We start from the raw sequence: 12,584 nt of genomic DNA on the forward strand, positions 1-12,584 counted from the left end.
GGTAATACCCTGTCAGCTTTAATGCATTTCATCAGTCATAATGAAAAGAAGAGCATTTTATGACCCATCTAATTATCATTACATTTTAGGGGGAAATGAATGGCATGGAGCTGAATGTTAACTATTCCATTTTATTCCTTTACACATGTGGTTTGGCATATTATTCAGTAAGTTGGTTTTTTGTAGGTTTTTTTTAAGAATCCTTGATTGGTGGGGGGAGTGTAAAGAGGGGTGGAAGATGCAATTAGATCTGGGTGTTTGTTCCTTTCTCTTTCCCGCACATGCACACACATACACACACACACAAAGTGACAAAGTGGTTAATGTCTTTGCAGGTTGGTGTTGACATCGGGTATCTTATTGCCACAGTCCAAATAGAGTACTAATTACTGCGAATGATGTCACCGTAGGCAGAGGAATAATCCCATCATTTAATTAGTTGAATGATTTAAACAAAGATTTGCATAGATGCACTAATCAGTTGCCATGAATTACAGAGCAGCAGTTGCCAGCGAGGGGTAACAGATCATACAGTTGGAGGGAAAAAAAATCTCATCTCCTTGAACATAATTAATTTAATTGTCCTCATTAGCTGTACCATTTGTTTTGATTTTATTTCTCCCTTTCCCCACACATAACTTCTCCCTCCCTCTTTTCTTCTCCGAGTGCATTGGTGGAGAGAACACACACACTCACACTGTTGTATTTCCAGAGTGGTTGTGGCAGAGGTAGTCCATAAACAGAGGGAAGTGAGGCTCTTCTGAGCATATGGGTGCGTGCAGGAGAGGACCAGGTTTCTGTCAAGTTTGGCTTTTCTCTGTGTGCTGATCAAATCAGCAGAAAGGGGCTCTGTTAGTCTGCTGCCTCTGATTGTGCTTTTCGGGTTCCTGCTCAGGTTGGTTGTGGCTGAGTTTTGTTACAACTTAGAGGGAGAGGGGCAAGAGATTCAGGAATTGTTTATTGCACAGCATGCTTGTTCCAGGAACCTTTATATATCTCTAGGTATTAAAAAAAAAAAAGGAGAAACTTACTTGGTGGAGGGGGGAAACCTGTCCTAAACATGCATTTGTGAGGTTGCTTTGATTCTTATTAGAGCTGCTGGATTATACGAGGGAGGGTTGTAGATGGCAGAGCACTTCAATGTTTTTAAATCTTTCTTGGGTCTTGAAAGACTTCTATAATGTGAGTGTCATTCAAATTTAGGGTATATTGTAAGCTGACATCTTTCAAAGCTTTGTGAAAATCTAGTGTGGTGCTTCTAATAGCAGACAACAGATATTCACTTTGAAGTCTGAAAACTGTATTCACAAATTCTTAATCTGGTCTTTCTCCAGCTGCAGATGGCTCTAAGGGGAAGAAGCTTTGGATTCTTTTTAACTTTATTTACAGTAGGCTAGGCTCGGCTCAACGTCTTTATTATAAAACACTAAGAAACAATAATCTGTGAGAGTGACTGAATATCAAAGTCTTGTGTGTTTGCATGTCTGTCTGTCTCGTGGTCAAGTGTGTTCAACACCTATAACACCGCAGTGACTATTATTTTTTCCCCCTCTCCAACACTAGGTAGAGAATAAGGATCTGTCTTCAGTTCCCGGTACGGGGATGCTGTAGGGGGGGGGCAAACTGCTTGATTTCCTTCAGCATTCAGCGTCAGCAGTGCAGTGATGGGGGTGGCATGTGGCAAGCGGGGACCGGGAGTGGCCGGGCTGGGAACCGAGCCGAGGAGTGGGAAACTTTCACGCCGGAGTTTCCACTGCTTTCTGAGTAGCTCAGATTCAGGAGAGAGGCAAAGTTTTCACCTTCAGGGACGTTTCTCATTACTCATTAATAGAGAGATATGTATCTTGTGTATCTTGCCTTTTTTTTTTATTATTCTCTCGCGTGGGCAACTTACGGTTTTGTTTAAGCAAAGTACTTTGGGAAGAGGGATGGCGGGGCGTTGGGGGGGGGGGGGGGGCGGTGACGCTCCCCTGATTCCCCGGGTCTCTTTCTGGAGCACTCTGTGGGAAGGTGATCCTGAGCCGCTTCAGTAGAGGTCACTTGTGTGTGCGTGTGTGTGTGTCCCTGGTGTTTGTGTCTAGCATATGCATGTGGTTTTGCTGACTGCACTTGCAGGCTTGTAAATTTTCACCATGGGAAATTACCAACAAAGCCCAATCTGTCTCCTGGCTGCTTTGCACTTTCCGAGGGCGGCTGTACTTGAGCGAGCTGCAGAACGACAGAGAAAGCGAGAGGGAGAGAGAGAGAAAGGGGGAGTTGGGAGGGGGGAGAGAAAGGGTGGGTGGGTGGGTGGAGGGGGAGAGAGGTAAATAGCCTTAAATCGGAAGGGAGCTGCTTCTCTGTGGTCTTCCACAAGAGCTGCCTGGGCTCTGCTGGCTCAGTAATAACTGAGTGACCTTTTCTTTTGCTGTATTATGTCTGGCTGGTAAGGGATTGCATTTTGCAGCTGATAAAGCCCTGACTTCATTCAACTCGGCTCCTCACACGCTGCTTTAGGTAAGTTGTCTTCAGCCAGGACGGAGACAGACAGCCTTGGACTGCAAGATACTAAAAGGAGGACACCTGTAGCTCGGATGCGGTCAACACAATTACTTGGCGGATCCTTGAGGACCTCATTATTTTAAACTTAAAGAATAGCGATCTCCCTCCCCATCTCTCCCACCCCCTCTTTATTTTTTCCCCAAACAATGCTTCTTTTTGACCTTTTCCAAGGAGAAGAGCTACAAAGCAGCCACTGTGCTTATTGAACTGCCTCCCCTGTATCGCTTAATTGAGAAGGTAAGTGAGGCAACTGTGTACATAAGCTTTGGGTCATTTGTGTATGTGTGTCTGCATCACTCTCTCTCTCCCTCTCTCTCCGTCTCTCTCTGAGTCATAAGCCAGGGCTGCAATACACACACACGCACATATCTCTGCACTGCAACTTTCACTCAAGCTGCAGCTCTGCTGAGACTGTTTTGTTTAAATCATGTGAGGCTTCATTATTTTTATGATGAGATATGAAATACATGCAAGGGGAGGATGCTGAGCGAAACCCATCCGACTGTACGTCTCGAGAAATAGCAGTCAAAGTTAACAATGAATTGTAGCCCCACCACCACCCCCTCCCCGTTATTATTGTTATTATTATTCTTGCTTCTTCCAGAGCTTCTCGAAACGTGCTCTCAATTATCAAGGGAGTCAGTTAATTTCCCACTCCCCGGCTTTAATCCACAAACCTCCCCGTACAGCAGTTTAATTTGCAACTGGTTCTGTGCAGGGTTAACCCTTTGGGCAGAGCGGAGGCAGGAGCGGGGCGGGGAGCCCCAGGGGGCGCAGAGCGGGCCGGGGGTGGCAGGGAGCGCACCGGCCGCGGGGTCCGGGCTCACACATCCTCCCTCTCCCGGACCGGCGTGAGGGAAGGGCAGCCAGGCTGGCGTTATGAAGCAGTACTTCTGGCTCCGAGCCTTTCTTTTCCTCTTTTTCTTCACCCCCGCCCCGTTCTCCCTCCATACCGAGCACGATACGGTATGCTAACACCGCATGTGACAGTTTAATCAAACCCATTTGTTACAACAAAGCTAAGAGACCGCTGGGATTATAGGCTTACGGGCAGAGTTAGGGGAGCATGTGGCTTTGTCGCTCGCCATCGCCGTGCGGGGCCGGCGGCTCGGGGTGTGCCGCCCCCCCCGCCCCATTCCCATCCCCATCCCCGCCGCCCCCCGCCCCCGCTGCGGCGCGCCGCGCTCCCGCTCACTTGACCCTAGCCGAGGAAGCACTTGCGACTTTTGCCAAGATTTGGTGCTTTAATGAGAAGGAGCTCTCCAGGCGCCCGTACATCAACTCATGCAGAAAAAGGAGAAAAGTTTTGGTAAGGCGGCGGTCCCCGGCGCTGGCGCGCAGCGAGCGCAGCGGAGCGCTCCCGGGGGTAGGCGGGGGGGTCCTCCTTCCTCTTCCATCCTCAACGCGCTGCCGTAGCGAGAGGCTGTGTCGGCGTGTGCTCTGAAGAGACCCAAAACACCTCTTCCTAGGACAGCTCTGTAGGACTGCTCTTTAAACCTATTCGTTTTGCTCAGTGCAACAAACATCGCGACGTGCTTTCCCCACCTCCCTCTCCCCGTCCTTGTCATGCTCGGAACGGAATTGGCATAAAAGGCTTGAGCGTCTAACTTCAAAAAGGGATTCTTTGTTGTAGAGCGTATATTTTTTACTTATTTTTTTATTTTGCATGTGAGCTGCATCAAAATTGAACTCAGTCTTGCAAATCTCTTGTTGGCCTTTGCCAAGCACTAGCACTTTGCTGCCATGGTAACTGTAATTAAACTGATAAGAGTGGAAAAATGTCAGTATCTCTGAGCCTTGCAGCTGCATTGGTGAAAAAGGGAATCAAATTGGTTCCCAGCACTACTGCTCTAAAAAATGGAGGGGGAGAGTGTGAGAGGATGGGAGAGAGAGAGATGGGGGGGGGGGGACACGCCATGGTAGGAACATAGCTAAGCAGCTCCGGTCCCTGAGATCTGGGTACATCTATTTGCTGGGTTGTCCCTTAGGGGGCTACAGCCTGCAGGGATGCTCTGGGCCAGTGAACAGAGAGAAACAAGCTTTTAGGCCCAATCTAGCTTTCAAAAAAGAGAAGGGAAAAGAAGAAGAGAAATCTTTTGTTTGGTGTCTCTTGGCAATCGACTAGCCATGTTGGCCAAATTCTTTTAATCTGTATCACTGCTCCCAGCTGTGGGACTGCATTCTCATTTTTATTTTTTGCCTAACCACTTTTTTTTCCCCCCATCTCTCCCCTTCCAACCGATGTCCTTTATTTATTAAAAAAAAAAAAAAAAAGAAAAGAAAAAAGAAAAAAAGCAGATTCCTCTGTGGAAAAAGGGAGGAGAGGTAAAGTTTAGTTATATACCATGGGAAATTAACTTAAAAGTATACAGAAGAGATTATATTCTGAGTACTAAAATCCTTACTTTTATTTTTTTAGAAAAACCCTGAGTGTTATGGAGTTGCGGTTACTTTGTTGTGTTAACTACAGAAGCTGAGACTGTGCGGATGAATGGCACAGAACAAGAGAGCATAATGGAGGCAATCAACCGTTAGGCTGGTTCACAATGCAATCCAGGCAATTAAAAGCTCACCAGAGTTTAAATGAAATGGTTCCACTTATTTCTGTGCACCACACTGCACAGGCTATTATTTATGTCTCTTTTTTTAATTATGATTTCCCTTAAACTGTCAAATAACTCAGAATAGCAGGGTCTCGGAGGCAATAAGAATTTTCCACGGAACAATTTACATGCCAATCTTAAACTAGTTACGACTCCTGATGTGCTACATGCAAGTTCTGAAATGTTGCTTAGCTTCTGAAACCTTTACTTTTTTCCTTTTAAGTCTGTGCGTTTATTGTCCTAAATTAGTGGAGCTCTGAATGCTTGTAGAATGAAGCTACAAAGTGGGAAAGCATTGGAAAAGTATTCTTTTTTCTTCTACTAGACCTCTAACTCTCTTGTTCACTGCATGCTTTCTGTCAGTTTGCTGTCTTTTAAAGACTGATGCACCAATACTTAATTTGCTGCAAACTGATTTTATTTTTTTTACTAAATAGTGGTAAGCTTTCCCTTTTTTGCTGTATGTACTACTGTCCTTGGTAGAACTGTGTGCATGCCTCTGAAAAAGAGGGGAAGAGTGGTCTTTAAAAGTTTGTGAGTGATCCATTGCATAATACCTAGTTGTCTGTACCACAAACCAGAAACTGAGTTCTGTGTGTCTTGTGCCACGCTCGACACCATCAGGAACTAATCCTGCTTACAGATGCTCCTAAATCACTAACAAAATACAGATCATTATGTCAAATCTTCATTCCCTTTGATTTTTGAGAAGGGTGATGATTTAAGTGAAATGGATTTTTTTTTCTCTGCCTTCCTCCAAGAGCCTAATTTAGCTTTTTCCAAAAACCTTTCCTCTAAAGATGTGATTTCATCACATGATAATAACAATAAACAGGGATAGGAGTCAGTTGCATCAAACTTATGTGGGGAGATCGAAAGAAATCTGTAAACCTCCAAGTCAGGTTATTAAGTTCTCCCTTCAAAAATTCTAAAGGTGGTGGATGGTGATGAACAAGTCTTATTCCTGAAACAGCTCTGCAGTTTATGTGCACTATCTTAGGGACTAGGGGTGGAGGGAGGGAGGGAGGGAATGGAGGGAAGGATAGAGGAAGCCCTTGAAAGCATATTGGGGGAAAATAAAAAGGGTTTGTTTGACAGTGACAGACTAGGCACTGAAATTTCTCAGTTCTGAGAACAGATCTGCTCTGTGATGCAGAGCATCGGCAGGACTCTGCAGAACTGAAGGAAAACCTGGGTTTGATTTTTTTTTTTTTTTTTACAGACTGGGTGCAGCACTTAGGGAATTGTATGATGTTTTGAAAGTGCTCCCTAAGCCCAGTTTTCCTGGGGGAGAGGGAGAATAGGGCAGGCAGGCAGCAGTGCTGTGTATTGCTACCTGATACTTAAGCGGTGAACAGTTTAGGTGGTTTTGTGGGTGCTGTTAGCCTCTAAAAGGGTCCTTCCTGTGTCCTACGACATAAACGAGTGCTTAAACCACAGCCAGTGAAAAGCTGGCTGACAGTAGACTGCAGGTATTCTTACTGCCAAATTAAGAGAGAGCTAAAAATACTTGAGTGCATATCTGAAAAGTGCAACTGCATTGGAGATCTTATAGGAATGTTAAAGGAAAGAGAGATTGTCTGTGAGGTGATCTGCATTAAAGTGGCTTGTACAACACAGAAAAAAGTAATAAAATTCTCTGTTATCAAAATTAAGTGATTTAAACAGGCCATGCAAAGAAAAGGATGTTTGCAAATTTGGAGATACGTGAAACACTTCTTGACTTTTTTTTGTTTAGAACATTTCTACACTTCAAAAAAAGAGTAACTTCTTTATGATTAAGCAGTAGTTCAGGGATTTATTTTCATTAAAATAAAAGCAGCTTCATTGCAAGTAAAGTGCAAAAAGATCAGTTCTATCAGAGGAGAAGAGCATTGCTTCTCTCCAAAAGCTGCTGCAGATTGAATCCCTAATCTGAAGATGCTGCCAGTGGGATGTCAGCACCACCTTCTATCTCTGCCTCAGGAAAATAGACATGCAGGGTTACAAACACTACTTCCATGGAGTGTCTGCCCCTTTTCACCCGTCTGTATAAGAAGGGTTTGGGCTAACCAATGTGAATGACAGGGCTCTGACTTCCCCCATGTAGCAAATATTTCAAAAGCTGTGCAGGGTATGTACAAGCTGCAGTTTTATTTGTAATACAATAACTTCATGTTTGCAGTGTATACCTTGGGAATTATCAGTCTTTATTACTAAAATCTGCTCAGATATTCACTTGTTTGGCCATGTTTCTGTGGCATCTTGTTCCCTTCAGACAGTGCAGGACAGTAGATCAGCTGGATCAGAGACTGTCAGCCTCCACTCTCTAACCCGCTTCCTTATCAGGCAACTAAATTTTTACATTAAGATTTTTTCCGTTAAAGCCTTTAACTGTATTAGTTCCTAGTTTATTCTGGTTTCCCTGGAGCTAAAGATTAAAGTCCTAGAACAGCCCTTCATGCTTCTGAACTTTTTTTACAGAGTTCGAAGAAGTTTATACATATTGTGGCCAATTTTATGCATTTGTCCTCTACATGGCCAAAGAGAGGGGCTGGGGATAAGCCTGTTGTTGGCATCTAGAGAATATTTATATTCTATTGTGATAAACAACACTACAGATTAAGGCTTTTTGGCCAAGTGATGATATTACAGTTTTAGCAGGACTTCCCTTTACAGTCTGGTATGGGTTTCTTAAAAAAAATCTCTGATGTTTTCACTGCTTTTAGTTGTTTATTTGTAGTCATGTTATTTTGCTGCTTTGTGTACGTACCCTGGAGTAAGAGGAGTCAGCTGTCAACTGAAAATAAAGACTCAGCCTTTGTCTCACGGTGCTTTCTCAAGAGGAGATGTGTGCATTCGTTCCCAGATTTGCCACACAGACTGTGAAGCCTTGTGCAGGTTGCTGGATCTCATCCTCCCCCTTGTGAATGAGAAATAGATCATAGGAGTCTTTAAGAGGTGTAGGACCTATGAGAGCAGCATCAATTTGGGAGTAATAGGAAGGCAGAAATGACCGTTTTTACTCTTTTTGATAAAAGAATACAGACCTTACGCTCTTGTCATGAGTTTTAGACCTTATGCAGCAGTACTGCTGTGGTACTTCGGGGTGCCCACTAGCAGAACTGTCTGATGCAACTGGACAGCAAATTCAACAGATAAATGTGTCGGTCCAAGATGTGTAATAGACTGTACTGCAAAGAGGGGAGCAAGGCTGTTGTGCTAACATGTCACAGTGAGAATCAGTGTTTCTAATTCAGTGATCAGCTCTACAGGTATAACTTAAGAGTTCATGTTGGGAACACTGGAAAGTCACTTAACTGGCTCTAGTGTCACTGTAGTCCACGTGGATTCAGTGTGTTTCACACACACTTGTGTAGATATCCATGGGACATCTCAGGTGGTGTAGCATTGAGCCTCTTGTCTTTGTAGCGTTAATATCCACAAAGGCACATTCTACAATTGCTACAAAGGTTGTCCTGGCTTTTGTATTTTTCCTAGGAGAGCTTTTAAAAAAGCAAACCCACAAAAGAAACCAACGAAATCAAAACCTAAACCCCAAGGTGTTTGTGTTCTATTTCCCTGAGCCTGCCTGTCTGTAGTGGTGTGTTACAGCACCAGGCAAGATCTGCTGATAGAAGCTGGGGCTGTAAAGTTTTCTTAACAGTAGGTAGTAGAGCATTCTTGATGAGATCTTGAATTTGCTTTTCTCTGTTATGAGAATTTATTTGGTCTTTCCCTGTCTCTGCGTTTGTTCCCCAGTCTTGACAAACCCTCACGGTAATATTCAGATACATTCTAATGAACAGCATCTTTTTTAAGTTGCATCTCTGGCTTTAAAATAGTGAGATAACCTAACAGTCAAATAGCATATCAGTTCTTTCCTTCTCTCAGGTGCCTGTTTGATGTCCAATAAAATATCCTTAGGGCTATAATTTTGTTTATTCTAAGAAGTACCTTTCAGATAATTGGTCTGAGTGCAACGGGATGACAGTTCATGTGACTAAGCAGGAGAGACCAGTCTGTAAGCACTTTGGGGCAGTGACCTCTCCTCATTTGCTGTAAAACTAAGGGCAATTGATTTTTGAATAGATCCCTGCAAGCTGGCTGTGTTGCTCTGAGTAACATCACTCAACTGTGTCCCACTTTTACCAGTTCTGTCTATTAAACAGTGTTTCAGGTGTTTGAATTGTTTTTTAAATGCTCTCTGCTATTCCATCAGAAGATGTATACATTCTTAATGGACACTACTGTACTCCTTGCCCTGAACCAGCTGTTGGCTAAAATTGGGATTGGAAAGTGGGACTGCATTTTTGGGTGGGTTTGGGAGTTTTGTGGGTTGGGTTGCTTTAGTTTGAGATTTTTTTGGTTTTGTTCATTCATTTGTTTGGAGTCGTTTGTTTGTTTTTTGGGGTTTTTTGTTTGGCTTTTTGGGGTTTTAAATATTATTATTTTTAATTTTTATTTTGGTTTTGTTTTTCCTTGAAAAGTGAGAAACACTCTGACTTTGTGCAGATTATTTCAAATCAGACTTTTCAGAAGGTCATTACACTGCGAGTTGTAACTACAGTGCTGCTACTGAAGTGTCTGGAGATCTCATCACTTCGTTAATGTGTCTAATGAGACCTAAAATCTTAAAAAAACACATACCCACCCCTCCCACCACCATCGAAATTTCTGTTAAACCTCCTCAAAACTCTGTCCCTATGCCTCTAACAGCTTCAGTCTTCTTTAGAATCTGGAGTGCTTTTATATTTATAAAGATAATGCAAATAAGTCCAAATATGTGGATTTAGCTGTTTTTGCCATCATAGATATGCTTTTTATTTAAATTTTGTGTTGGTAAATATTGGATTCTTTGGCTGAAAGGGAATGACTTTTCGACAGAACTTTTTTAATATTTCATTTTAATTTTTTTAATCTTATTTTCTTTCAGCAAAGAGAACAGGTAAATGAAGTGTTAAAGATAAGCTGTAAAACTTAGAGCAGTGGAAGTTTCTGCTCTCAAATTTATCTTAGCCTTGTTTTGCTGTGGACTGTCTAGGTTATTTTATCCTATCTACGCCATTGCCTTTTAAATGAACTGGGTGTAGGGTGAGACGGGAGATGGAAGAAGAAAAGGGCAGAGAGAATATCTATTTTCCCTGTTCTCTTGTCTTCCTGTATTTCAGGTATACAAATGCTCTCAGTCCAGCCAGACACCAAGCCGAAAGGTTGTGCTGGCTGCAACCGTAAGATTAAAGACCGATATCTTCTAAAAGCCCTGGACAAATATTGGCATGAAGACTGCCTGAAATGTGCCTGCTGTGACTGTCGCCTGGGGGAGGTGGGCTCTACCTTGTACACCAAAGCCAACCTTATCCTTTGTCGCAGAGACTATCTGAGGTAGGTCATGTCGTACTTCCATTCACGAACAAACTTGGTAAATCCATTCTTCCTTCCTACATAGCTGCTATTGCATAAGCAGTAGTCGAGGGCTGCAAGGCTGAGTATATGTGAAGGATGAGGAACCAAGTACTGAAATATGGAGCTGAAATTAAAATCTGAATCAGAAGGCACATGTAACCAGGTTGTGCCAGTGGCTGCCAGATTTCTGATGCCAATACCACTGTCCTGTGCTCTCAGGCAGAAGAGAGTTAATCCTTTCGTGATTCCCACAGCACCATGCTCCTGGGGAGCCGGTGGTCTCCTACTCCCTCTCCTCCTTCTCACATCACAGTGGTGGCCAGGTGTATCAGCCTGAAACTGCATGAATGTTTTTTACCCAGCTTCAGTGCAGGGTTTGAACTCTGTAAGGGAGGAGTGTTTCACCCATCTCTGCTTACTTGCTTTTGTCCTCTTAGTTTACACAGGGATTTCATTTATGACACTCAGGCTTGTATGAATGTTGTCATTCGCTGGACTAAGATGACCAGCTATCTTCCCATGCTTAAAAAACATATGTCTAGTAAGCAAGTTCCAATCCACTCTGCTCCTGATTTAATTTGCTATTCTGTTGCCGTTTGTTAGAGACAGCAAATTGCCACCTGATGTTCTGTCTCCTTGTTTGCTTGTGGACCTATGTCCTCAAAAGTATTTGAGAAATAACTCACAGCAAAGTACTGATGAGCAGTTTGTCTGCAGATCGTATGTCAATAAATAGGGCTACTTTGCAGGACCTAAGTTTGATCAGCAAGTTTAGTCTCCCTGGGCTCCCAATAGTAAATAGAGAGAAAAGGCTCCTCTGGGGTGATTCCGAGCACCTATTTCCTATAGTAGTACCTTTCCTCCACTCCCTGTAGAGGGGGACTAATGAGACTAGCTGCTCCAGGCTAAGGTGAACTTCTGGGAATATTTCCTTTGCCCCTTTAGTGAAACCTTTTTCTTTTAAAGGGACATTGAAGTCAGTAATACATTGGGGAAAAATTAAAATTCTTTTTGAGCACGTTAACTTACAAGTTCATCTTAAGTACAGGTACCAAATAGGAGGTTCCCATGCACCAATCAGTTCCCAAGTTGTACAGTGTGGGTAGGTTGGAACAGGAATCAAGAGTAAAGCATTAACTATTGGTACTCTGGCTGGCCACGTAGCAACCTCTTTTTTCCTAGAGTGGAACAAAAACCTTCACAAACATGCTGTGCATTTGTTGAGCTGGGGCTTCAAGGCAGATCAGGTTCTTCAGACATGGGCTTAGACTGCTTAGTGGTAAAAGTATTCTACTGCCTTGTAAAGCTCTGGACTGAACCCATGAAAGTGTGCTGGGAATTTAGCATGGAGTCTGCATCTTTAAAGCTGTTTGGTTAAAGCTGCCAAAAAACCCACACTTTTAAAAACTGTTGGAACAGAATGGAATTGTTGTACGTAAACCTGATTCACTTGTGATCTTAAAGTGAATGTGCATAGAGAGGAGTTGGAACAGCTTCTGGGGCAGGGAGGAAGTAGCATCCCAATTTATAAAACCCATTTTTAGAATCCTTATACAACAAATGCTTGCAGGAGTGAGAAAACTCTGCTCTGGCTGTTTTATCCGAGTTCCAAATTTGCTGGAGACTTTGAACTTACGGAATCTCCCAAGTGCTAGTGCAGCAGATTCAATGTTTAAAATCAAATGTTCAAAATCAAAACCAAAAGTGATCTAGTAGTAGAGATACGAGCAAAGTATTTCCCCAGCACAGATGCACCAACACACACAGTCGCTGCCTGGTCTTTGAAGGTTTAACAGGAGTAAATATTTTGCTAATAGATTCTTAAAATTCATACTAAACAATTCAGAGAAAGGAGACTATTTTTTTATGTCATGACCACATTCAGGAATGGTGTTTAAGTCATTCTTTTATACACAACATCTTTTAATTTTGCACCATTGAAACCAGGATACATGAAAAATCCTATAATCCGTTTTAAGATGTTTCTGTTTTTTGTATCTGGATTTATCAAGTCTTAATGAAGCTATTTTGTCATGAGCTCTTTTTTTTCATTGA

General features: G+C 42.9%; 1 protein-coding gene across 4 annotated transcripts in view; it reads left to right on the forward strand.

Moving 5' to 3' along the window:
• Positions 1 to 2,300: 2,300 nt before the first annotated feature.
• Positions 2,301 to 12,584, forward strand: part of LMO3 (LIM domain only 3) — a 61,891-nt gene continuing 51,607 nt past the window's right edge. Inside the window, exons 1-3 of one of the 4 annotated variants that reach the window (XM_071551370.1) lie at positions 2,301 to 2,496; positions 2,713 to 2,778; positions 10,295 to 10,508. In XM_071551370.1, the coding sequence (XP_071407471.1) occupies positions 10,303 to 10,508 (206 nt within the window). In that variant the 5' untranslated portion in view covers positions 2,301 to 2,496; positions 2,713 to 2,778; positions 10,295 to 10,302. Of the gene's footprint in view, positions 2,779 to 3,721; positions 3,851 to 10,294; positions 10,509 to 12,584 lie in introns of those variants that run through there. The other 3 variants (XM_071551369.1, XM_071551371.1, XM_071551368.1) reach the window with 3 other exon arrangements.

Source organism: Pithys albifrons, chromosome 3 (assembly GCF_047495875.1).
Source record: "Pithys albifrons albifrons isolate INPA30051 chromosome 3, PitAlb_v1, whole genome shotgun sequence".
In the NCBI taxonomy this organism is placed as follows: domain Eukaryota; kingdom Metazoa; phylum Chordata; class Aves; order Passeriformes; family Thamnophilidae; genus Pithys; species Pithys albifrons.